Source organism: Mauremys mutica, chromosome 10, assembly GCF_020497125.1.
Source record: "Mauremys mutica isolate MM-2020 ecotype Southern chromosome 10, ASM2049712v1, whole genome shotgun sequence".
Classification (NCBI taxonomy): Eukaryota; Metazoa; Chordata; order Testudines; family Geoemydidae; genus Mauremys; species Mauremys mutica.
Window position 1 is genome coordinate 54,380,393 of NC_059081.1, and position 27,860 is coordinate 54,408,252.

Sequence of the window (27,860 nt, forward strand, 5' to 3'; positions counted from 1 at the left end):
TTCCTAATATTTCATCAATATGACAACATAAAAGTTAAATAAAACAAAGCCCACTATATTCCTAAATTGCAATTTTAATTTTCCAGTGTTAATGAATAGTGAGTTTATAAAAATCAGAATTAGCACTAATGAAAAAAGCCACTTTCCTGAATAACTCCAGTTCATCTAATCACAGATAGCATTAGCACAATGATTAATTGCATTAATAACACTTTAATTATGGTGGGGGGAGTGGACGAGAGAGAGAGAGAAATGTTTGTAGGTTGACAATGAATCTTCAGAGAATTTTAATAGAGGTTTGATTGGGATCAGAAAGATACATGTCCTAGATAATGAATCTATAACTTCATGCAATGTAGTTGTAGCTATGTTGGTCCCAGGATATTAGAGAGAGAAGATGGGTGAGGTAATATGTTTTACTGGACCAACTGTTGGTGAGAGAGGCAAGGCTGTCTCTCTCATCAACAAAAGTTGGTACAATAAAAGATATTACACCTCACCCATCTTGTCTCTCTCGAACTTCTCAGACATGGATAATTGAATTTAACTCAAAGGAGCTTTGCTGGGGAAAAAGTAATCCTTTGATATTTTTGTTTAGTACTTGCACTCCTAAAGGTAAGCAACACTATAGTGAAAATAATTCTATTTTTATATTTATCCAAAGCAATCATAATAACTTTTAGAGTAATGTAAAGCATTCTGATAATTTGTTTAAAACAAAATTTGTCTCTATACCAAACAAATTATGATATATATTGTAGTAGATATTTTCCACAGTAAACACTGACAGATTCTTCAAAGTTGAATATACTATACCAGTTCAACTATAAGACCTTATATTTTTTTCTTGAAACCATGTTTATTCTCTACTTTAAGCGTTTAATTACAGAATCAGTGTGTGTATCATTATTTTGCCTCTCAGCTACATAAAATTTTTGATAAATGAAGCCCTGATAGACAAAGAGATACTGTTTTTACCACCTTGTAAACTTCCAATAAACAGAAAACAGACTTGTCAAGAAATCTGAGCTATAATCAAGCACTATATAATTTACTAAAAATAATGCATAGGATTATTTTGACAAGGAACAAATCATTATAAACTGTTTTTGTCAGTCAAGTTCTCATTGGGTCCCTCAAGTGAGCTTAAATGCCCAAAAATCATGTCAGATGGAATTTGCTGTCTACTCTGCACACTCACTTTACTTGGTGAATTAGTAAAGTCTACACAGTTGCACCAATGATACACTGGAATTTTAAAGAATCTTGTAATCACAATAATAAAAGGAAAGTTATAATAGAATAATACAATAGAAGCAATAATACAAACAAAGTTTTATCAGCATGTTCTGGTGATGCCAATAAAACAAGACACCAGAGCTTAAGACCTCAATTCAGCAAAGCACTTAAGTATGTGCTTAACTTTAAAGTTGACAGGACTTAAGACATGCTTAAAGTTACGCAGGTGCTTATATTCTTTGCTGTATAGGGATGATTTTCTGAATCAGGGCCTAAGTGGTGTTTTAGCAGAACCCTAAGGCTGAATTTTTTTGCTCAGAAATATTTTTCATAACATACTAGTATATTTCAACTTAAATTATATTTCTATATACTGGATTCACACCACATCATTATTATTTATCTCGCTGCCATTACAGGTGAATAACAAACTTTAAAAGCAGCAAAGGCCAAGATGTGTATCATGTAACAGGAGCAAAAGATTTTCTTTTCCCCCTCACAGTTACACAGGATGAACACAGTACTGTTACTTGAACTTAATAAAAACTGATGAACTTTTCTGATCTACATGTTTAATAAATAAAACTACTATTAGCCATAATTTCATATCTGAATTTCCAGTAATTTGTTTCTCGATTTGCTTTTATCTACAATTTTGGCAGTTTAGTCTTCACCATACACATTTTTAACCATATATAGTTTCAGTTTAGAAAAACAAAACACTTACAATAATATAGATACTCTTTCCAGTTCCTGTTGGCCCCACAAATATAGAAGGTTTTTGATGCACTGTCAGCAACTCCATTAACGCAGAGTATCGAATAGTATCCAGAGTTGGAACAATGATTTCATTAAACATCATATCTCGAGGTATGGGAGGAGCTGATTTGAGTGTTTCCACCCAGGGTTCCCATAATCCTGCTCCCTGTTTTAAATTATATGAATATTCAAACATTTAATAGTAAGCAGTAAAACCAAAAAGTTCTGTATTAATATAGTGGATTGTACTATAGATGAACACTTAAAGGATAATCACTACTAAAAGTTGTTATTTTCATGTTTGTTTTAGTATCAAAAATTGGACTAAACTTAACCAGTTTTGTGCTTTCAATTAAATATAGAAAACCAGCTGTTGCTTATATGAGCAAAGACATAGAGATAAAGATTTTGTCCTAAAGAAAATAAACAATTACTGGAACTTTTCAGGCCAATTTATCACTAGAAAAATAATAATAATAATTTTCTTACCTGATAATTTTCTCTCTTTTAGCAACTTCTCTCCTAATTCATCACTAATATGTGATACCTCTCTGTGGAACTCAGAGTCCAATGTGGCTGGAGTCTCCAGGACCAAGCCCCACCCTTCATCTCAAGCCACCAGAAGACTTTGTTAAAGGTGCAGAAATACTCCAGTAACCAATTATTGTCATTATGACAACAATTTGTAATTATTGACTGGCTTTAAGGAAATTATTATGTGCAAGTCTCCCTTTAGAGAAAGATTTCAATATGTTAACAAATCATATTCCTGACATTTACCAGACTACCAGAGTGAGATTAATAGAGAGAAGTTGTTAACAGAAAGAAAATTGTCAGGTAAGGAATTTCTCATTCTGCTGCACAACTTCTCTCCTCATCCATCACTAAAGGAAAACACTGAATAGTGAATCACAGAAATAGACAAAAAAAGGATGAGCAGAGTTTTAATTATTATCAGAGTAGAATAATAGACAGAAATACGAATTACCCCCATATAGAGCAAGATATTTGCAATTTAAGGAATTATTTGTGAAGCCACACGACAACACCTTTCTATCAAACGATGCCTCTGCAGAGAAATGGAGCCTACTTTGCAAACCTTTCCCAGATGAGGTTCATATACTTTTCCACACAGTACCACTGGGGAACTTATAGAGGGAGCATTAACTCCTTCTTCAGCATTCCCAGATGCTTACCATGCCAACTGGTGCAAGATTTTAACAGATTGTCTGCAACAACTTTGAGGCCCTCAGGTTCTGGCATTTTGGACACAATCAGTTGAACAGGGTATAACTGGCAAATGTATTCCATACACTTGAGATATATCTTCAGAACTCCAGGAATAATTATTTATGACACAACCGTCTTAAGGGGTAGTAAGGATTGCTACTCTTAAGAGCTGGGTGAAACCTTAATATGGCTTGAGCTAAAACCTCTTTAAACTGATGCATCCACCACTTAAGTCAATTGTAAGAGACAGTTAAGGGGCCACATCTAAAACAAAGCCTAACAGAGTCTTTCCAGAAACTAGCAACAGTTAGGCAAAGGGTTCAGCTGGGTATTGAGACTAGGTGGGTATAGGGTGGAGGTGGGGAGAGAATACACAGAAACTGAAAACAGACTGAAAGAGACACATGAAGGAACAGCTGAAATATGTGGCTTATCCTGGAAGAAACCTGGGGAAAGGTTTTTTGTGTTACAGTGTAGGCTGAAACGTGTGCTCTTGGTGTAGTGAGCAAAAGAAGCCATTTCCTACTATTTGGTTCAGAGACACAGAACTTTGTACATTATTTGTAAACACAAAACTGCATCAAAAATATCTATCACCAATTTCTATTCCAAACTATGACTCACTGCTCAATTAGAAAAGGGTCAACAGTACAAAATGAGGGTCAACAGTACAAAATGATGGGAGAACTATTTTCCAATAATTGTGGAAGGAAGAATTTACCTGGAAGGTTTCTGGAACTATACACTGAAAAATTATGAATGTTTCTCTGATCATGGCACTAACTGACATGTTATCTATGAATGTATACATATGCATAACTTGTGACCTAAGCTTTGCTGTAACAACTAAGAACCTTTTCTTAAGACTCTGGATGCAGAAGATACAGCAAAGGGAAGAGTCTTGTACAGGAACTGTGAGCTCTCAGACACAGATGCTCTTTGTCTTTGTCATACTGATGATTTCATTGGTTTGAAGGAAAACTTAATCTGGGTTTCTTTGGAAGCTTCTGCAGATTTTTCCTTTGGGTTAAGGTAAAGCTATCTTTTTGGATACCCTTGGAGTTAGCAGTTACCAAAGGATGCTATGCTAGCTTTCATGGTGAGGGTTGAGGCTTCCTGCTATCTCAGCTACTAATTTCTCTACTGTTTCCCAAAAAAACTGCTCCCCTGCACATTTGGATGCACAAAATATCAATTTAGGATGACTGATTGCTATTCACGGGTGTAGCACAGCTTTCTTACAGCTATCAATTTTTAGAAGCCATTGCTATGGTCACAAATCACATCAATGATCTGATCAAGGCAGAATCCAAGACATCTCACTCCAAGCAAGGATCATACTCCCTAGATCAGGGGTAGGCAACATATTGCACACGTGCCAAAGGTGGCATGTGAGCTGATTTTCAGTGGCACTCACACTGCCCAGGTTCTGGCCACTGGTCCGGGGGCTCTGCATTTTACTTTAATTTTAAATGAAGCTTCTTAAACATTTTAAAAACCTTATTTACTTTACAAACAACAATAGTTTATTTATTTATTATAGACTTATAGAAACAGGCCTTCTAAAAAAGTTAAAATGTATTAACTGGCACACGAAACCTTAAATTACAGTGAATAAATGAAGACTCGGCACAGCACTTCTGAAAGGTTGCTGACCCCTGCCCTAGATCATGAGCCACCACTTGCTTGCCATCAAGAAGGGTTCCCTTACCAAGTATATGAAAAACCTTTGCTCTGAATGGCTATATCTGAGGCCCTTGTTGAGACTTCCCATGGTGGAGTCATGGTTTTGGGTGGGAGGTTGAGTCCCTAGCACAGCTTTCCAACTCAAAGCACCATGACCTCGAAAAGGTTGATGGCTTTTGGCAGCACAGCACAGTTCATCCTCACAAGCCCCATGGCCTGGCAGAGCAAAGATCAGTAGCTTGCAGTAGGAAGGCATAGCTCACCCTCTGAGGTTCCCAAAAAGCTATCTATAGCACCTCAAGGACTTGTTTCAATGTTTGCATGGCTTCTCTTCTGCTGGGATGAGGAACAGAGAGACCCCACTTGAGTGGTACTGTATTGGAGAAATCAGAGGGTTAGAGCCTCAATATTCCAGTGCTTCCTCAGCTGATGAGAGGCAGCAAAGATGCAGGAACTGAAATGAAGCCATTACTGCAAGAAAATGAATTAAAATTAAAAAATTATAAAACCAAGTGGTTGGTACAAACTGAACTGCCAACTTGTTCCACCACCAGAAGTAGAAATTCTGGTGACCTGCATTGATGGGCAGAGCTTAGTTCTGGAGCAACAACAATGGACTGCCTCTAAATTTCACAGGTAGGAGGTATTGTTACCCATTCATAATGAATGAGAGAATCTGTGCAACAGAAATGATACCATATAATCGTCAAAAAAAGATTAATTCAAAATGGGTGTCCCCATTTTGTTTTGTAATCCTCACCTTTTTGACAAACCGATATTCATAAATTGTTCCCTCTGCAGGAAATGGAACTGTGAAGGTCTTTGAAGATAGTTGGTCAATACCACTAAGCAATTTATATTTTTCTCTTGTTTCCTCACTAATTGGTCCATCAAGTATTTCTCGCACAATCTTGTCAAATTTTAGTCGATCATCTTCCTTACAGCTACCTCCTACAGACCAGATCAGTGAAAACAGGAAAATACCCTAGAGTGGGGGTGGAGAGAATATAAAGTAGTTCTTCAGTAGCTGTATATTACAATATGCTTATCCTTTGCCCACTGAAATCAATGAGATCTTTGCCATTGATTGCAGTAGGAGCCAATTTGGCCAAATGTCTTAACATATAAATTAAACATATAATAAAAATATTACAGAAGTAATGAAATATGACAGGGAATGTATTACACAGATATGACAGCTCAATCTGTGTTCTCTTGTGGTTTCCAGTACTTGAGAAAGCCTTTTATAGGAATGCAACATGTGATCGTATTTATTCATTGGCTTGTTCTTATAAAACAGCAATTCATTTCTTTATCTGCTGAACACCATATAAAGGAGCTTAGCCTTCTGACTCAAGGAGCTTACATTGTTAAATAAATACTACAATATCAATATTTCACTAGATGACCTTCTATGGGCCCTATTCATCATTGCCTTACTTCCCCTTTGCACCAGCTAAGGTCCCAATCCTGCAAACACTTAGAGATATGCTTAACTTTACTCTCATGATTGAAATCAATAGAACTACTCACAGCAGTAAAGTCAAGAGTGGGCATAATTGTTTGCAAGATCAGGCTTTCAGCAGGTGCAAAGGGGCTGGAGAGCAGGGTAAAGCTCCCTACTGGAAATATCTTTGGTGAAGAAGATCCCTGAATAGGAGAATGTCAAGCTGCTTCCTTTCGGTTCTGGACCAGCACCTGGCACTATAGATTTACCTTTAAAAACATTTTTCAAATTTTATTTTCAATATAAGACCACACTATGTATAATGAAAATTCTTTTGTTGGTTAGTTAAGGATCAATCATTCGAGGATCAATCTATATCTATCATCAGCTGGACAAAAACACTCTTAAAATATTCTGTCAAAAATAAGTTACCATTACAGCTGGTTAAAGAATGTATATTATTTTCTATGAAAAAATTCAAATTTTCATCAATTTTTGGGGGGTTTTGAAAAAAAAAACCTTTCCATTTTTTTTTATTTTGGTATTTCCATGAAAATCTGACAAATTTTGACATGGATAGAAATTTTCTCATTAAAATTTCCATTTTGTCAAAAGCCATTTTTTGTTGTAAAAAAGTTTCAGTGAAAACATTTCAACCAGCTCTAATTACTACTGCGTAATATTGATAGCACACTGGGAACTGGAGTGACTGTTCAAACCAATTGGTAATGAACAGTAAATGATAAGTTAAAACGTTTTCAAAAGATTCATCAGCATGACGACAAAAAATGTGTGAACTATGGGCCACATCCTCAGCTATCGTAAATCAGCATAACTCCTTTGAAGTTAATGGAACTATGTTGATTTCTATCAGCTGAGGATTTTACCCTTTGTCTACTATAACAATTGCATCTGTGTAAGCGACAAATGAAGCTCTATGGCTAGGAAGAACCTCATGCCAAAACCTTCAGTAATAATGTCCAGCATCATAATCAAAATAATTTGTATCTTGCAAAATTGCTACTGTACAATCCATGTGTTTGGGGTAGAGAATTGGTAATATTCACTGCACAGTGTAGCACAGAACTGAATAGTATATGAACAGGTTCTTATCTACTTATAAATACAGTATCAACCTGTAGTTTTATTTAGAATGTACTGAAAGAATGGAAAAGACACTATGGTAGATAGTGGTGATGTAGGTTTGTGATCAGGATTTGGGATGGAGGGGTGGTGTCTCATTTTTGTACTGTCTATATGAGTATTATACCCACTCATCCCAAAGAATGCTTGCAGGGTTATACTTTCTCTGCCTCCACCACCAAAGCAGAAAAAAGAAGTGCAGCAGATGGTCCTATTCCAGGAAAGATCCCCATGTTATTTTATATACTTCTTTCTGTTTAAATCTCCAAAATTTTGGTTCCAGAGAAGGAAAAGGAAGAAAGAGTGAATTGCTCACTAATGCGTAATAATTGGCTTGAAAAGCCAAGAAATTACAAGGAAAGGAGAGAAAGCTAAACCAATAATTATGTCTACATTGCAGGATTATCCTGGGCTCACACCAAGCTTGTAGCTAACTTCCCACACCACCCAAACCATCTTCATACAAAACCCTTATGCCCAGGCTTACATGTGCTTTGAACTGGGGCATAGGATACAGCCCAGATTTTGCTTTAAGGTAGGCTCTGAACACATATTTTGAATTCAAGATGAAGCTAACGTCTGGGTAGCAAAGCTTAGGTTTTGACAGTCCTCCACAGATCCCAAGCCTGCATTTTCCTGCCCTTCTACTTACTCACTTCCCACTTCTTTTGTGCACTGGAAGCTACCTGCTGGTTTATATACACCTGATCAGTGTTTAACCCTTCATTCCACATGGTCTGCTCTATTTCTGCAGTACTGAGCTCACCTCAGTCAAACAGTCCTAGAAGCTTCCATCTCAGCATGCTGCTAGCTGGCCAGAAGATAATATCACGGTTCTGGTTAACCTCTGGTGTGACTAAGCAAAGAACATGATTTTGAGAGATGTACTCAAAATCATCACTGGTATGAAAACATCTCATAGAGGTTTGTTGAGGTGAGGCTCAAGAGGACCACTGTATAGTGAAGGGATCACATTAAAAACCTAAATATGGCCTACAACAAGGCAAAGGATGGGAACTGCAAGTCTGACAACTCCCCATGTACCTGCCCTTACAAGGAGTCTGACTAGGTGCTTGCCACAGTCCAAAATATAGAGCCAGATGCTATATAACTTACTAACAGTTATTATAGTTATTATTTCAGTAAACCAAACATGAAAGACTAAAATTTGCATTAATTTAAAAGGACCTAATAAGGAGGTAACAATATTTCCCAGACAGATTTTACAGGATGTTTATTTTGATGACCAAAGATTGTCGATTTTATTGTTTATGGATCCATTCCTGGCTGTAAAGTCCAATTTGGGACTTACCAGTTTATGTGTTAAAAAGATGAATGTTGCTTACCTCAAGCCAAGAGAAAACATCACGTTCACTCATGGCTTTAATTTTGGCCTCGTCAGCAAACTCATCCATCATGCAGTCCATTAGATTCATCAAGGATCGAACTAAGTTTGTGTCTGAAGTAGGAGACAATTCCTGAAATAACAGAAATGTTCTCTATGGCACATGTATTTAACTAATTGAAAATTGTACATTTATTTATTACTTAGTAGAGACATGACAATAATCCTCTATGGTGTATGTGCCAAAAACATATACTAGAGCAAAATAAAAATATAAATGGAAAAAACCATTCACAGGACAAAATTCCAAATATACATTATCTAAAAAAAAAAAAACATAAGTTGATAATGTTCTTTTGAAATCATTTGCTTGTTTGACACTTTTGAATTACCGCACTCATAAATTTGTTTTGCATCTCATAAAAGCATTCTTTATCCTACCTTTGCACATTTTCTAATGAACTCAACAGAAAGCGGGACCATTCTGTCAAACAAGCCTACTATAAATTCTTTATGCACAGAGCTGACTCCAGGTGGCATTAGATTTAGCCAAGACATCAACAGTGGTCTCCAGCCTAACGTGTGAGGCTCCATGTAAATCATGCCACATCTAGAAACCTACAAAAAAAAAGTATATCTGTTACCTTGTGTGACCTCTGTAGTTTTTCCTGCTGAGAAGAGCCTTAAATAATATCAAATGTTGTACTATCCAGATTCGGAGGTCATTAGAAATTGGGGACAATTATACTATGCTGAACATAAGATACATACATAGCACTCATCTTGTCAGAGTGTGCTTTGGTGAATTCTTCACCACTGACTGGCCTGGTGGGGAAAGTGGGAGTATTCTCTTCTTCAACCGATTTAGACCACAATAATCAATTTACAGCAGAGCATAAATCGACAACTAGTAGTACCCAGCCTGCCCTCTCATTGTTGATCTTTTACTCAATTTTAAGTCAAAGTTCCTGATTATGCCAGATATCCTGTTGTGCCTCCAATATTATATGAGCTACAGCTGATTGCACTTGCAGACAGGCCATGAGGCAGAAGCTCACACATCCCCCTGTTATCCATCTGGTAGGTGCAGTTAGATAGTGAGCCAGAGGTCCGTTGATCTTTGGTTTTACCAGAATTTGCCTGGTGGTTAATTTAAAGATTTGCTGTTTCTTTTTCCTTGTCAGACATTCAAAGGAGCCTGAATGCTCTAGGTATGCTTTAAGGAAAGTACATAACTTATCTCAGATAACATTCTTTGCCATTATCAACAACTTAAGAGTAATTGCTACAAAATGTTTTATTTTTTTTAAAAAGGTTGCATAAACACAAACTGTCACACAGGACATTGTTAATGCAAAGAAATTGGAAAAGACGCTCCTTCACAATATTAAGTTGCCACAAGGCTTCACAATAATAGACTATATTTGATAACCATTTCCAAAAATGGATACTTACAGTAGCAGGGGAAGCAACTTCTAAATCCATTGGTTCAAATATAAGGCTCATTTGCTGTGACATCTGAATGATCTCTCCACTCATGAGACATAGTTTCTTGTTATCATCTAGCACAGTATTCATATTCTCAATCCATACTGCATCTACTGGTCCATCAAAAATCAACCATTTCCTGTCTGGTGTCTGGTTTACAGAAAATATTTTGAAAGAATATTTAGCCAAGTAAATTTGGAATATTTTAGATCTAGTATATTTCCACAAATCATATTTCTCTGAAAATGCGCTGATAGCAAGGTTGTTACATTCAGAATTCATTTTTGGAAAATGAGCATAACATATGAATATTATCTAGTCTTAAAACTTTTACAAACATATACTCTGGTGGTCCTTAAAAGCTTGCTACCTTTGGGCCACATTCTGCCACTCTTACTCAGGCTGAGCAGTACATTATTCCTCAAGTAGTGTAACTGATCCAGATTCTGATATTTTTGCTCATGATGAGCAGCATCTTGAAATCAATTGAACTACTAATAAAGTATGTTCGTACTCAGCATGAGTAAGAAGATCTCAGTCTTACACATAGGTGTCAATGGGACTATTTGAGGAGTAAGATATATTCAATATGACTAAGTGTGCAGAATCAGGCCCATAGTAAGATACTACACAACATGTGTAAACAACCATGAGCAGTATTCAGGGTATTTCCTGTGGGAAGTATAGGGAAGTACAAAGGGCCCACTTCCACAAACACATGTGTGTAACTTGTCTCAAGTGAGTAGTTCCATCAACTTCAATAAGTTACTAATGTGCTTCTGATGTGCTTAAGTTTATACAAGGTCAGAATCTAATACAGCAGATACTTGAGGTAACCTGCTCTTCAGGGGCGGCTCCAGGCACCAGCACGCCAAGCACGTGCTTGGGGCGGCAAGCCACTGGGGGTGCTCTGCCGGTCGCCACAAGGGCGGCAGGCAGGCTGCCTTCGGCGGCATGCCTGCGGAGGGTCCGCTGGTCCCACGGCTTCGGCAGACCTCCCGCTGCCGCCCTCGCGGCGACCGGCAGAGCACCCCCCGCAGCTTGCCGCCCCAAGCACGCGCTTGTCTGGCTGCTCAGGGTGTACTAAGCTTCCATAACGGTGTGTAGCAATGTCTCATTACAGGTTATGCATACAAAGCACAATCAAGTCCCTACTCATCAATAGTGTATGTCTATCATAGAATTATTTTTTACATAGATCACAAAATACTTTAATCTTGTGCATACCAAGGAAGAAGCAAACGCTCTGAAGCTCACTGCCAGGATGCCATCCGACCATTCATGTGAGACTGGATCAAACTGTCCATACAGCTGCCCCATGGTTATAGACTTGGGATTTATAACAGTGATCTGAACCTTGTTTTCCTCCATCATCCCCTAGATACACAAAAACAAAATGTATCTGATTCATAAATAGTTTAATTTATAGTATTATCTATTTTATTTTGGTTTCTCCCATTTTATATAACTACATCTTAAAACTCCTAGTGTTGGGGCCAAGAAGGACAAGAACTAATCTGTGCAAACTGAGCTTTAAAGATAATCTGAAAATATTTTAAAGAAAAATACCCTAACTGTATCATAAGGAGCTGGAAGTCAAATTTTGTAACTAAACAATATCCTGATAAACGAAACGTAAAGAATGACAGTCTAGTCCAGTGAATGGGGCACTAGATTCTGAGTTAAATGATCTGGATTCTATTTCCACACCAACTGTGTGGCCTTAGACATGTCCCTTGACCTCACTGTGCCTCGGTTTCCCCATCTCCAAAATGGGAAAATGATGCCCTCCTTTGTAAAGTGTTTTGAGATCGACAGATGAAAATCACTATTTAAGGGCTAAGCACTATTATTATTTAAAGTATATAAGGAGCTCTAATTTTACTTTTGGTTAACTTAAGTTGACCCTTTTCTTCTGTCTCTGACACGATGTAAACAAGTATCACCTACCCACAAAAGGAAGCTTCTGCAGAGGAATGGAAGCCTATTTTGGAGGTAATAGCAATTAAAAAGGCCAGCCACAGGCTTGTCTATCATTCTGATTCATTTTCACACCTGATGCTACTCAGATGGGAAGTCTAATGTGCCTATCTCTGGAACACCACTAGGGTTGGTTCCCATGTTTCTATGGTGCTTGTTTGTAAGACTCTAATCAACCACACTAGAGAAACTTCAGTGCAGCTGAAATTACCAGAACTTTGTGGTGATGATGATGATTTATTTGTATTATGGTATCATTTAGACATCAAGGCTCCATTGTTGTTGGCACTGTATATACAAAGAGACAGTCCCTGATCCAGAGAACTTTCTGTTTCCCCTCACACCAGAAATTAAATTTGACTAAATCAATTAATGTAATTTTCTGGTTGAGTTGTTCTTAGAAAACAGAATGTATAAATGATGGTAATGAAGGCCTACGGAACTATACTTCTCTTCTGATGCCTAGGCTAATGTATGTGGTTCAGGTCTTCTTTGGGATTAAAAAGCAATAGGAGTAGAACACCTTGCCTCTGAATTCCAGGGGCACTTCCTCCACCACTCCAAGTTCTAGAAGGGTGTTGACCACTTGTTCCAACTTTATTTCATAAAAGGGGCCCTTATAAAGGGATGGGGAAGGAGGATGGAAAGTAGGAAGTGCTTGAAATTGGACAGAATACGTCTTGTTTGTAATTTCTAGGGCCCAGTGATTGTAGGTGATATTTTTCTAGGCCTCCAAAACATAAAAAAGTGGTTGCCAAAAGGAAGATCCTGACATGGTTCTGATGAGTTCTCAACAATGGCATCAAACTTTCTGCTCTGAGATAGGTGCAGGGTGTGCAACAGAGGAGAAAGAGCATGAGGGCTTCCTACACTGGAACCTCTGCTTTTTCCTCAGTAGTTTTGACAACACCTGTAGATTGTAGTAATAAGAGGTAAAGGACTTTGGTTGGTGAAGCTTTGGTGTCTGACCTGCTTCCTCCTTGGAGCTGCTCCATATGCAGTCAGCAAGTGGAGAGTGGCTCTCAAATCCTTTAATGAACACAAAGCTTCAGCAGTTCGGGAATTAAATGAGTCACAACCTTCAAATGGCATGTCCTCGATCGTTGTTTGGACCTTCAGTATTCTGGAATATTGGAGCCATGAAGCCCTGGATACCTCAATGGAAGTGGCCATTAAATATGCTGCCGTATCAGACACATCTAGAGCAGCATGTAGAGATGTTCAGGCCACTAACTGCCCTTCAGATATTAGGGAATTTAGCTCCTCCCTTTGATCTTGCGGAAGCTTCTCAATGAATTGTGACACCTTGTTCCAGTTTAGATAGTTGTACTTTGACAGAAGTGCCTGCTGTGACCCATTTAAAAGGCACATCTGGAGATTAGCTGAGGAGGAAATCTTCCTACTGAATAAATCACGTTTTTTAGTTTCCTTCTTCCTTGGAATCATTTTTGCAGGTGTATATTGTTTGGACCTTTCATGCACCAAGTGATCTTGGTACTAGATAACGGTAGACATGTTCACTCCCAGAAAGGGAACTAGAGAGTGTCAGTCTGCTTTCTTAGACACAGGTGCTACAGATGCTGGGGTCTGCCACAGATCTTTAGTCGTCCATTGATAGGTAAGACAAGCCTATCAAGCATGGAGGATGAAGAAGATCCACTACTTTGTAGGATTCTTCAACTCCCTCCATCAGAATTACTAAGGTGTCTGCCATCTGTTGTAAAAGACATTAGAAAAATTCTAAAATAATCCAGCTGGATAGGAGCAGAAGTCTCCTTGTCAGGAAGATGATATTGCTGATGGAATCAATTAATCTTCCATGTCCTGCAGGTGGCTCTTCTTCACTGCCCTCATCCTGTTGCTGCTACCTGTGATGCTGTAGACACTGACCTTCTTGAGGAGACCTACAATGTCTTGTAATGGAGGGAGATCAAATTCAGGGGAAGGTGGCAGCGGAGGAAGGTTTTCTAGTTGGTTGCATACTCCAAGGAGCCCCATAATGCCTAGATTGTATGTGGTAAAGACAAGGGACTGAGGTCCATGGTGGTGGATACCACGGTGAATATTCCCCACAAGAGCCCTGAGGTCTGTTCTTGAAAGGATGATTCCTGGATTCCCTATCAGACAGTACTGTTTGCAATAGTGAGGTGAATGAGTGTAGAATACCTCCCCATAATATTCATAGAGGGAGGAAGAATACTTCTTTCCAGGGGAGAGCTATTCAGTCTGGGATCACGAGTGCTCTCAAATCCCCCCTCAACAACCAGAGCAAGAGTGCTCATAGATACCATGGCAGTAGTGAGCGGTACTAAGACAGAAACACCATTAGTGGCCTTAGAAGAGCAAAGATGACTCCGGTAGTGCATTTACCAAAAGATCATTCAGTACCAAGAAAGTCGATGCCAGAAACATCTGCACCATGGAGGTCAACACCAGACTCCTGAGCACTGAGGTTACTGGTATTGAGCATGCCAGTGTCACCATGAGTACTAAAGGGTCAGTAATGGGAAAGTGCCAACTGCTATTTCAGGAGATACCCTGGGTACCATGTGACCAACTTGTGCCAAAGCATGAGAAGGACTTGATGTGAGCCATCAACTGTCTTTCAGATGAGCAATATGAGATAATATAGCAGCATGGTGCGCTTTTTGCATCACTTTAGTACAGGAGTGAGCAAACTATGGCCCACGGGCCAAATCTGGCCCATCAGGGTTTTGGATCTGGCCCACAGGATTGCCACTCACTAAGGCAGGCTCCCTGTCTGCCCTAGCCCCATGCCACTCTCAGAAGCGGCTGGCACCACGTCCCTGAAACCTCTGGGGGAGGAGGGGGTAGAGGGCTCCACGTGCTGCCCTCACCTGCGGGTACCTCCCCCCGCAGCTCCCATTGGCCAGGAATGGGGAACCACGGCCAATGAGAGCTTTGGGGGAGGTACCCGCAGGAAAAGGCAGCGCGCGGATCCCTCTACCCCCATCCCAGGGGCTGCAGGGACATGGTTCCGGCTGCTTCCAGGAGTGGCACGGGGCCAGGGCAGGCAGGGAGCCTGCCTTAGCTCCATTGCGCGCTGCTGCCACCCTGGAGCTGCTCAATGTAAGCGGCGCCGGGCCGGAGCCTGTACCCCGAACTCCTCCTGCACCCCATACCCCAACCCTCTGCCCTAAGCCCCTGCTGCACCCGTCCTGCACCCCAACTCCCTGCCCTGAGCCCCCTGCCACACCCCTCCTGCACACCAACTCCCTGCCCTGAGCCCCCCTGCCGTGCCCCTCCTGCACACCAACTCCCTGCCTTGAGGCCCCTGCTGCACTCTGCACCCCTCCTGCACTCCAACCCCCTGCCACACCCCTCCTGTACCCCAACCCCCTGCCACACCCCGCACCTGTCCAGCACCCCAACCCCTGCCCTGAGCCCCCAACCCCATGCACTGAGCCACCTGCCGCATCCCACACCCTTCCTGCACCCCTTGCCCTGAGCCCCCTCCTGCGCCCTACACTCCCTCCCACACTCCAAGCCCCTGCCCCAGCCCTTCATTCATGGCCCTGCATGCAATTTCCCCACCCAGATGTGGTCCTCGGGCTAAAAAGTTTGGCCACCCCTGCTTTAGTAGGTACCAGAATGGGTGACCTATGCCTGTGCTTGCTCTTGGAATGATGTTCATTCTCCCTTCCTACCCTTTTCTGATGACTGAGTGGAACAGACCTTGACTGCTTTGCTGGACTCAGTAGTTGAAGGTTTGATATCTTTGATGAAGAATTAACCTAGAAGCTCAGAATAATGCTGCAGCTTACAGGATCAGTAGCAGATGAAGACTGTTCAGGCATGGTGGGATCTTTTTTCTCATGCTCTCAGGAGGCTCTCAATGAGCATTTCAGAAGAAAAAGCTTCATGTAGGCCTCTCACTAATTGCTGCCTTATGAAGGAGACACTTCCTTTTGTTTTTTTGGAAACTGGAGTCTCTGGAGTTTGCAAGACTTGCCTTTGAGCAGGCTGTAAGGCATTCCCAAGGAGAGGAGAACTCTCTTGTTCCTGGTCTAGCATTCCCACGGTGGAATGATAACTTCAGATGGGGGTCAAAGCCCTGGCATGCCTTTCTGACTCAAAGCCCCATGCCCTGGAAGAGCAAGGGTCTGCAGCTTACAGGTGCTGGACCTAGCTCACCTTCTGAAGCTCCTATAAAGTTGCCTGCAGCATCTCTTGGATGTTGCTCAATGCTTGCAGGGCTCCTCTGCTGCTTGGGGTGGCAGGCAGAGGGAGCCCGCTCAAGAGGTGCTGTATCAGAGAAACCAAAATGTTAGAGCCTTGGTGCTCGGGCGATTGCTCACATCAAGAGAGGGAGAGAAAAGCTATAACATGAAACAAAATTGCTCCAACATAAGAGCAAATAAAAATTAAAGTTGCAAAACAAAGTGGTTGGGAGAAACTGAAGTGCTCATTTGTTCCATTCGAAGCAGAAATTCTGGTGCCAGAGTTGAAGGGTGGACTCAGTCCTTGATCCTTCCAGTAACAACAATGGAGTACCTCTGTATTCCACACATGAGAGGCATTACCCATTTGTGATGAATGAGGAGAGGAGCCACCTCCCAGATGAGGAATCCTTGACAATGTGTGTCTATTGGAACCACATTGCCAGGAAGCCAGTGGCTTCCATACAGGTGTATTATTGGACCCCTGGTTTTTCCTAAGAGGTCAATTCTGTCTTCACCCAACCTGCAGGAACAATTTGGAGGAAACTCCATGTAGACAAGGACATGGAATTTTCCTTCCACATCCCCCCCTCTTGTGGGTACTGTGGACCCTCAAAAATGTGTCACTACCTTACTGCAAGTTTACAAGTACATCTGTTCTACCAAACGCTTTCCTGTATGAATACTGAATATGCTATAGCATTTGCTTTCTTTGAAAACTGTTTTGATAAAAAATATCTGGCAAAATATTTAGTTACCTTCTCACATAAGTCACCCAAAGCTGCTGCCAAAACTCGATAGGCACATGTTTTTCCACCAAATGGTTCTCCCACTATCATAAAACCATGACGCACAATCATCATTTCAAATATCTGTAAGATCTTCTCAGCAAACATGTCGGTCATTTGCAAATTCATAGCATCACAGTTCATTTTGATTGCTTCTAGTAAGTCATTGTAATCCGGTTTTGGCAGCTTCACACCAGGAAACAAATCTGAAGTAATGCCCTGCCAAAGAATGAATTACAATGTGTGTTTATCTTTTCTTCATAGACATTCAGGATGCACTCCCTTTATCCTGTGACTCTAAACAGATAAATATGCACTTATACTTTTTTAATCAAAGAGTGTAAATCACAACACCTAGATACGGTAGTGTTAATTGCACAAATCATTGCTAACAACTGAATGAGTAAAAATATTTGATTATGTGAAGAAGATGCAGTTCCAAAATATACATGACCAATGGTCTGATGTTCTAACTCATTACTATTATATATTTTATGCATTCCACATCACATATTTAACAGTGTCAAGAGAAAGGAAACTGTCTTTATGAGATCATATATTTTTCTCTGATAAACATTAGCTTTTATCAGAGCAGGCTTAAACTAGTTGGTATGATTTACAGTTTGAAGGTTGAGAAAGCAGTTATGTTTCTCTCTCAATACCTCATAGTAAGTGGAGAATTATTTAAACAATCATTTTAATGTAAAAGCAGAGATCCTACATTTTTACCTCTAGTACTTCACTATACTAAAGCAAAACAAGAATGATGTTGAACATATTTAAGAGACAAAGAAAAAACAGATACTGCAGGCAATAATTTCATTCCTACAATGTCAATTTTCAAAGTTTAGTGAAATTACATCTATAGAGAATTCAACCCACTATTTCAGAAATGACAATCTTCGTATGTTATACCCAGTCACAATTTAAAAATACTATTAATGATTTTAGAAAAGGAGCTATTGTGGCCTCTCTCTTTCACCATGTCCAAGAACAGTGTTAGTCACTGATGTCAGGGTACCAACAAAGATACCATCCTGACCTGATAAATAATATAAATATACAGTAGCCTGTGCTACCAGCATCTGCAGTAGCAGATACTTGGTATCAGGGACTGACAGTGACCAGTTTTCCCTCTTCATTTGACCACAGCAGAATCTTGGGGGAGAAGATGAAAGCTTTCCCACTTAAAGACAATCACACTCCCTACAAAGAGAACAATCTGAGATATCAAGCTTCCCTCAAGGTGAATAGCTCTGCCCCTTTGTAATGTACTTCCCTACATTCCCTCTCCATTAGTCATCTATCTCTTTGCTTGCTCTCCTGATCATCAGAACCAAAGTGTTCTGCTTGCCTTCCCACTGTATATTATAGTACTGTGCCACTGGATTTTATAATTTAGATAACTAATGATTAAGCAAATATATATATTCTCCGTGCCTCAGTTTACCAGTGTTGCCCCCAAATCCATAAGAGATGGCTCTATCACACTTTCATACTCCATGAATTCCCTACCCTGAAAACCTTCCTGTCCTTTTAATTCATTCTAAAATAATACAAAAGTAAGTGTTATGGGCCAAAGTTTGAAAATGCACCTACAAAATGCAATCTATGCACTTGCAAAATGACACATACACCTATCACAAACAGATAACATTATATTTGCACTTGTATTTTGGATAATTGCATACCAATATCCATGTCTGTGTGTGCACACTTTCACTTTAGCACCACACATTAGCTCAGATTCTCTTTTCCTCTTTTAGCCAGATGAGAATACCCACAACCCAGGGGAGCTCTAAGCTGGTATAAATCACTGGAGCCTGCTCCTGCACGAACTGCCTCCCAATGCCGGTGTAGGGGCATGTCTAGTCGCATCACAGATAGAGACAAACATGCCTGTGCACTCCACTAATACTCATCTTGTGTGATCCCGTAGGGACCACAAACAGACTGCGTAAATTAGAACAGCCACTAGGACACAGGGGCACAATAGCTCCACCCTGAGAAGCTTACAGCTAACTTGCTGTGTCCCCCAACCTAGTCCTGCACCAAGATCCACTCAGGGCAGGAGAGAATCTGGGCCACTGAATCTATTTGACTCTTTTCTCTATTCATTACACTAAAATCTTGGGTGAAACAATAAATTTCCTCATCTAAAAATGGGAATACTATTACTTACCTATCTCACATGATTGTTTGTAAAGTGTTTTGAAGTCCTTGAATAGAAGGCTTTATAATGTATTATTGTGTTATCATTTTTAGTTGGAAAATTGTGTTGGCAATTTACATTAATCTAAACTATTAAAACCAGAAGCAGCATTTCCTAGAAAGAGGACTAAATGCATTTCCTGGGGGGAAACTGTTAAGACTAAATTTTAAATTGCTTATAGGTAAGATTAAAGTATTCCTTGGATCATTTGTTTGACATTCTTGCTTTATGCTAATTACATCAATGACTATCTATAAAAATCTTATTGCATTACTAAAACTACTTTAACTTCTTACCTCAAAAAGTGGTAAATCGTGGGACAAAAACTTAGGCAGGTTTACGTCTATAATGGATCTTAGTAGCAAAATTTCTTCATTCTCTGATGGATATTTCAGCTAAAAAAGAAATTACACTGATGCAAATATGTTCTTAATTTATTTTTATGGTTTCAGAAAATAGATGCTTGTTTTATAGGTTGATTCTTGTTGTACAACTTTGTATTTATTCATGACAGGTTTCAGGTCCACTGACAATACTATATGTTCCAGCTGTAGGTTTATAAACTTACATCAAGTCTTTACAACCTAACACTGATCTTATTGTTTGGGAACTGGCTGCCAGTCCACTTTCATATCAACATTCTGTTGAGAGGTGATGATATGAATTTGACTTTGACATTCTTTCTGTATTGCAAAATACATTCTGGGCTATGTGCCAACTACCTCCAAAGATGGGTAACTTCCCATACTATCAGGTAAAGTTAAAGCATTCAATGCAGTGGACATTCTTATAAGCCTATACTTTAAAGCAGCGGTTCCCAAACTTGTTCTGCTGCTTGTGCAGGGAAAGCCCCTGGCAGGCCGGGCCAGTTTGTTTACCTGCCGCGTCCACAGGTTTGGCCGATCGCGGCTCCCACTGGCCACGGTTCGCTGCTCCAGGCCAATGGAGCTGCTGGAAGTGGCACGGGCAAGGGACGTACTGGCCGCCGCTTCCAGCAGCTCCCAGGTGCTGGCAGGTGGAACTGCACTGAAGTCTGGTAGCATGTAGGTTGGATACCAATTTTGACCCTTAGGTGGCACATAGGGATTCCCTTCTGACTCCAACAAGGAATAATCCCTTGCTGACCACAGTGGAAGAATACCCCTCTCTGCCTCCCTACGGTATCAAGGGTCCAGGGGGCACACCAGAGATGGTCATGACAACAATGGGATCAGGGCCAGTTAGCTCTAGAAGATGCTAGTGGGCCTAGTGCCAGGAAAGAACTCCCTGCTCCTTCCTTTTTCTGTCACTGGAGCCAGCGGCTGTCCCATCAGATTTGGGGAGACCAGGAGTGACTGTAAGTCCATGGCCACGGTGAAGGCCTCTGGGGTTGAAGGGATAGTCAAGCCGCTGGTACCATGGTGGCTTCCAGCTGTCAGTGGAGGGTCCTGCACCGAACTCATGCTCTGGGCAGAGTTAACAGTGCCACCATGAGACCGGGGGTGGTGGACTGGCCCGGCAGGGGTCGCAGTGTGCTGCCTTCCCCATGCTTGTCCTTTTGCTGTACCATCAAGTGCCCTCTGTCTGTGCACTACTTCTTGTGCTTTTTCCTTGGCACTGGAGATGGTGAATGGTGCTGGGAAGAGTGCGGTGCCAGAGGAGCACTTCACACCAAAGCTGAAGTGCTCAGTGCAGAATCGGAGTGGCTTTGCTCTGAATCTGGTCTGAGAGCGGCCTCCATTAGGATAGCTTTGCTTGAGCCATAACTCTCTATCTGCTTTAGTGTAGGATCTAAAGTCCTTATGACAGATCTGGCACTTGTCCCTCACATGAGTTTCTCTCAAGCATTGTCAAGCACTTCAAGCAACTGGAGTGTGGGTCGCTCACGGGCATAGTGCCACAGAAGGCACAAGTTTTGAAGACAGGGACTGGGGCATACTGGCCCCTGGGGTGAAAAGAGTCCTTCAATGATAGGGACTAAGTATATACAATAACTATTTACACTACAACTAACTACAATATCTATATATACTAAAACTATGTTTAAAACAAAAGCTAAGAAACAGAGTCCAAAAATCACTGGGAAGAAGCCTGGCCAAAGCAAGAGGGGTTGTTCCATTAACCATCACAGGCAGTAAGAAGGATCTGAGAGAGTGCAAGACCAGGGACATTCCTTATAATGGCGTATGAGCATGCGGCTCTAGAGGGCACTAGAGCCAACACGACAGATAGCACTCAGGGAAAAATCTCCAGCAACAGTGCATACAGCACACACACGCCTAATGTGGAATGGAGATAAGCAAGCACTCAAAGAAGAACAAAAGAAGAAGCACACACAGCTCTCCCCTTGGAACAAGGATGAGAGCGAGATCAAACCCACATGTGTGCGATGTTAGTCACGTTGCTTAATGCACTACTGGAAGGTGCTCAGATACTATGGCAAGGTGGGCAGAATAAGAACCTACATAGCATTGAATAGAATAGAATAAAGCCTCACTCCCCATTACCTCACCAAGTCAGTGTAGAATTGGTTAGAGTCTCCTGCATGCACAGGAAGTAAAAGAACCAGCCAAAAGTGGACTGAGCTAGTACACCTTGAATTGCTGTCATGAGACAAAGGTCCATGAAATTTGCAAGGATAGCAGCTAGCATAGCCACAGACAAAGCCTGACTATAGTTACAGAGGAGTGTAGTTTGCTTTCAATCAATACGTAATTCCCATTAGTTATGAGAGCTGTACATGCACATCAAAAAGTGATTAGTCCCTGGAATGATCACAGCAAGTTAAATTGTGCCCTGAGGTATATGCTCTCACCCCGAAATTTTCAGAGTCACACAGCGTTTTAGCTACTTATATGATTGATATTAATAGGATTCATATCTATTAGAATATGTACGGAACAGTGTGAACAAATTCTTCTGCTACGAACATGAAACAAACTTCTCTGATTAAAATACTGGATACCAAAGAAAATGCAAGAAATCTTTTACCTTCAAGTTACCAGCTGCAGTAAGCACTGACTTTACAGCTCTCATTCCATAATCGTAATGATGCTGGGAAGACAATTGCTCTGAACATAGACGATATGTAGCTACAATTTTCACTGACAGAGGTCGAGCAGTAACAAAACCACAGGAATACAAGACAATTTCTGCAATCATGGCATAATCAGGAACCATCATAGCTACTGTTCTAAAGAGAGCCTATTAAATAAACATTAAAAATCACATCAGCCATAATGACATACAATACCACAATACTGTACTTTGTATATCTTCTTTTACACATACATAAAATGATGTAATTTTTCATTATACTGGCATCCAATTAAATTCCTGTATCAATAAATCAGTGCCTATACTATATGTTTTATTACTTTCCATAAATATTTATAGATGCCTAATATCAGAGTGAAAATTCATTTTTGTTAGTTTTTTTTATTCAACATAAACCAGAAAAACACACAAAATACCACAAAGCTGCAGAAGGAATGATTGAAATCTTGGTGCAAGTGGCTTAATAAGCTCTCAAGCAGCTGCTGCCAGAACTGTTGCTGATACCATAGTTTGGTTTACTGATATTATTGCTGTTTCTTCCCAAATAGCATCAAGACCTGTTGATTTAGCACAAACTTGCTGCTGTTTTTTATGTTCTACCAGCCATTTCAGGACATCTTTCACTTTCCATTTCTGTACAGAGGATCGTTTTTTTTCATCCCATCCTAACACCACATGTAACCATATGAAGTTTCTATCCTGCTTTGAAAAGAATCTGCAAACACTGCATATAAGAGTAACTCAAATTACAATAACAAAACATAAGCCTCAGCATTCTCCCCCAATTTGCCAGTTCCTAGGGTTCCTGTAGGAATTGCTCTGATCCTCAGAGAGACACTCCAACTCCTTTTGTATTAACCTATATGTCACCTGGTTGCGTGCTAACACCAGATTTTAAGATGGCTCAAAAGAGGAGTTCCACATTCCTACATAGCTTTTAGAATGTGACATCATAGAATCATAGAATCATAGAATCTCAGGGTTGGAAGGGACCTCAGGAGGTCATCTAGTCCAACCCCCTGCTCAAAGCAGGACCAAACCCAACTAAATCATCCCAGCCAGGGCTTTGTCAAGCCTGACCTTAAAAACCTCTAAGGAAGGAGATTCCACTACCTCCCTAGGTAACCCATTCCAGTGCTTCACCACCCTACTAGTGAAAAAGTTTTTCCTAATATCCAACCTAAACCTCCCCCTCTGCAACTTGAGACCATTACTCCTTGTTCTATCATCTTCTACCACTGAGAACAGTCTAGATCCATCCTCTTTGGAACCCCCTTTCAGGTAGTTGAAAGCAGCTATCAAATCCCCCCTCATTCTTCTCTTCTGCAGACTAAACAATCCCAGTTCCCTCAGCCTCTCCTCATAAGTCATGTGCTCCAGCCCCCTAATCATTTTTATTGCCCTCCGCTGGACTCTCTCCAATTTATCCACATCCTTCTTGTAGTGTGGGGCCCAAAACTGGACACAGTACTCCAAATGAGGCCTCACCAGTGCTGAGTAGAGGGGGATGATCACATCCCTTGATCTGCTGGAAATGCCCCTACTTATACAACCCAAAATGCCATTAGCCTTCTTGGCAACAAGGGCACACTGTTGACTCATATTCAGCTTTTCGTCCACCGTAACCCCTAGGTCCTTTTCTGCAGAACTGCTACCCAGCCATTCGGTCCCAAGTCTGTAGCAGTGCATGGGATTCTTCCGTCCTAAGTGCAGGACTCTGCACTTGTCCTTGTTGAACCTCATCATATTTCTTTTGGCCCAATCCTCTAATTTGTCTAGGTCCCTCTGTATCCTATCCCTACCCTCCAGTGTATCAACAACTCCTCCCAGTTTAGTGTCATCTGCAAACTTGCTAAGGGTGCAGTCCACACCATCCTCCAGTTAATTAATAATGTTACAATGACATTATTAATGATCATTATTAATCACATTATTAATGATCTAGATGATGGGATTAATTGCACCCTCAGCAAGTTCACAGATGACACTAAGCTGGGGGGAGAGGTAGATACACCGGAGGGTAGGGATAGGGTCCAGAGTGACCTAGACAAATTGGAGGATTGGTCCAAAAGAACTCTGACGAGGTTCAACAAGGACAAGTGCAGAGTCCTGCACTTAGGAAGGAAGAATCCCATGCACTGCTACAGGCTGGGGACTGACTGACTAAGCAGCAGTTCTGCAGAAAAGGACATGGGGATTGCAGTGGACAAGAAGCTGGATATAAGTCAGCAGTGTGCCCTTGTTGCCAAGAAGACCAACAGCATATTGGGCTGTATTAGTAGGAGCATTGCCAGCAGATCGGGGGAAGTGATTATTCCCCACTATTCAGCACTGGTGAGGCCGCACCTAAAATATTGCATCCAGTTTTGGTCCCTCCAGTGCAGAGGGGATGTGGACAAATTGGAGAGTCCAGAGGAGGGCAATGGAAATTATTAGGGGACTGGGGCACATGACTTACAAGGAGAGGCTGAGAGAACTGTGATTATTTAGTCTGTGGAAGAGAACAGTGAGGAAGCATTTGATAACAGACTTCAACTATCTAAAGTGGGGTTCCAAAGAGGATGGAGCTAGGCTGTTCTCAGTGGTGGTAGATGATAGAACAAGAAGAAATGGTTTCAAGTTGCAGTGGGGGAGGTCTAGTTTGGATATTAGGAAACACTATTTCACTAGGAGGGTGGTGAAGCACTGGAATGGGTTACCTAGGGAAGTGGTGGAATCTCCATCCTTAGAGGTTTTTAAGGCCCAGATTGACAAAGCCCTGGCTGGGATGGTGTTGGTGTTGGTCCTGCTTTGAGCAGGGGGTTGGACTAGATGACCTCCTGAGGTCTCTTCCAACCCTAATATTCTATGATTCTATGACATTAGTTGTGAAACCATCAGAAAAATGCACACTAAGGTTTTTCTCTTACTTTAACATTCATATCTTCTTGCTTCAGAGAAGAATACTTGGGCTGAAATACTGACCCCCAGTGATGTCAATAGCAAAACTCCCCTTGACTTCAATGGGGGTTTCCACAACTGGGTCCCACAGACTTCAATAGCAGTTGTGCATCCATATTCAAAGTAAGAATATGTCTGTTTATGTTTCGAAATCAAGTTATTTGAAAAATAGTAAACAATACAATTAATTCTGATTCTTAACTTGATATTAAAGCAGGATAGAAACTGGTTTGCAATTTCTCACATCCATCACCCTGGCTTCCTGTACAGTAAATCAAGTCACCTTTCAACAAGTAACAAGCACCCGCAATAATCAATTAAAAACTCATTATTTACAAATATTGTTCACGATTTATAAGATGTGAAGTGTTCTGAACTTTCTGAACTTTCAGCATTCTGGGCTGAGGAAAATATGCAGCAATTTCCTTTAAATATTCTGTTTCTTATTCAAAAGGGCTGTTAACACAGCAAGTTGTAAAATTTACGACAAAACATCATTGCACTAGAAAACGCCAATTCAATAAAAGAAAATGTTTCACTAAATATATGAGAGATTCAACAAAACTTTTGTCAAAACACAGACAGGTCTCTCCACCTCCCACTCTAGCCACCTGCTCCTAGGGATGAAGAGGCACAGTGCTGGGCACTCTGCCTTCCCACCTGCTCCTTGTTCTGGCCATGGAGAGGCTCACACCAGGGCAGTCTGCCTCCTTACCTCTCATCTTACTTCCAGCCATGGAGAGACACAATGCCAGGAGCTCTGCTTCCCTGCCTCACCACTTGTTCTGGGGGATGGGCAGCACCCCTCTCTAGGTCCCCGGAGCTGGGGATTAATTTCACAAGTGAAATTAATACCTTCCTAGAGGGCAGCTGGGAAGTAGAAAAATTCCATTTTGGCTCTCCTGAAGCAGAATATTCTTGAAATCCTTTTCCATTGAAATTTCATGATTTTGATGTTTTGTTGTGCTTCGAGACAAAACTACTTTTCTCAAAAACAGAAAAATATTTATGAAAATGGATCCCCCATTTTCTGCCAACTGTACGGGTTAGATCCTTCTCTTAAAACTACCACTTGACATTGACGATTTTTCTAATTTTTCTTTTTTGTTCCTCTTCATGGGAGGAGACAATAATAATTGGTTTGAATATTGAGTTTAGAGCAGTAGAGGTTGATTTGATTAAATATTCTCAGTAATGTATGTATTTGATGAGAGCATTATTTCTTCTGTATTAACTTCAAAAATTACTAAAACTAAAAGTGTAATAGTTATTCTAACTACTTTCTACAGTACCTTAAGATTATCTGGAAGCTCTGAACGCCCAGCATAACCTGGATTCATGGTTATAAAGACAGCACATGTGGGGTTCAGTTTCAGTTCAGTTCCTTCAAATATTAGTAAGTCAGACCCTGAATTGATACCTATGGACAAATGAAAATTAATGTAATTGTAGTTACTAGTTAAATACTACTTTTTCTTACTCTTTATTTTATTCATATTTAGCATAGAAGATGTAACTAAAGCAATAGATTACCTCTTTGGATAGTAAGAATTTGTTGAGCAACAACAGAAAGTACTTCCAAATCAATTCTGTTAAATTCATCAAAGCAAGCCCAGGCTCCACAAGACAACAAACCCTGGAAGGGTATAACAGACAAACTATTCATTCATATTTCATTATTTATTTTCATTGTAACAGTGATAAGTGAATAATGAATAATGAAAAATATGTATTTACATTTAATATACAAAAGATTACTACACACAAGCTTTGGGCATGTTAACAACTAACCAAACTCACAATTCATATAAGAACATTTCCCAGAAGCATTACACTATAAAAGGGATGCAACCCCATTCTCCAGGTGCCCCTAAACCTCTCATTGCCAGAATCTGGGACTGGATGACAGGGGGCTGATCACTCAAAAAACCTCTGGCACTGGCCACTGTCAGAAGACAAGATACTGGGTTAGATAGGCCATGGTCTAGCCCAGTATGACCAACTTTATATTCTATGCCATTTTACATGCCAGAGTGAAATAAAGAGGCCTTAGTGTAAATGAAAATATGTCCCTCAAGATTAATCCAAACCTTAAAGAATTTTCCTAACGCAAGGTAATCCAATCCATCAGAACAATTGAAAACCACACATTGCTTCGCTACAGCCTTTGCTAAGTCTTTCGTAGTTTCAGTTTTTCCAGTTCCAGCAGGACCTTCAGGGGCACCTCCTAGATGAAGGTGAAGTGCTCCAAATAGGGTTCTGAAATTAAAAAAAAAAAGTTGATAAAAGTGTGCCATTTTCCATAATATCATTGATAACACATGTCTTTTTTCCTGCTATTCCAGTATTTACAGGAAACTTTAAAAACTGCTGTTCAATGTCTATA

General features: G+C 40.5%; 1 protein-coding gene across 1 annotated transcript in view; it reads right to left on the reverse strand.

The window, feature by feature from the left end:
* The window catches only part of DNAH7 (dynein axonemal heavy chain 7), a 248,353-nt gene that overhangs the window by 124,095 nt on the left and 96,398 nt on the right, over nucleotides 1-27,860 (reverse strand). Inside the window, exons 24-35 of the mRNA XM_045031804.1 lie at nucleotides 27,565-27,733; nucleotides 27,008-27,110; nucleotides 26,767-26,894; nucleotides 22,469-22,681; nucleotides 19,795-19,893; nucleotides 17,257-17,505; nucleotides 11,565-11,714; nucleotides 10,305-10,487; nucleotides 9,291-9,467; nucleotides 8,851-8,982; nucleotides 5,675-5,899; nucleotides 1,967-2,164 (exon numbers count right to left, since the gene is read on the reverse strand). Of these exons, the coding sequence (XP_044887739.1) occupies nucleotides 1,967-2,164; nucleotides 5,675-5,899; nucleotides 8,851-8,982; nucleotides 9,291-9,467; nucleotides 10,305-10,487; nucleotides 11,565-11,714; nucleotides 17,257-17,505; nucleotides 19,795-19,893; nucleotides 22,469-22,681; nucleotides 26,767-26,894; nucleotides 27,008-27,110; nucleotides 27,565-27,733 (2,026 nt within the window). The remainder of the gene's footprint in view (nucleotides 1-1,966; nucleotides 2,165-5,674; nucleotides 5,900-8,850; nucleotides 8,983-9,290; nucleotides 9,468-10,304; nucleotides 10,488-11,564; nucleotides 11,715-17,256; nucleotides 17,506-19,794; nucleotides 19,894-22,468; nucleotides 22,682-26,766; nucleotides 26,895-27,007; nucleotides 27,111-27,564; nucleotides 27,734-27,860) is intronic.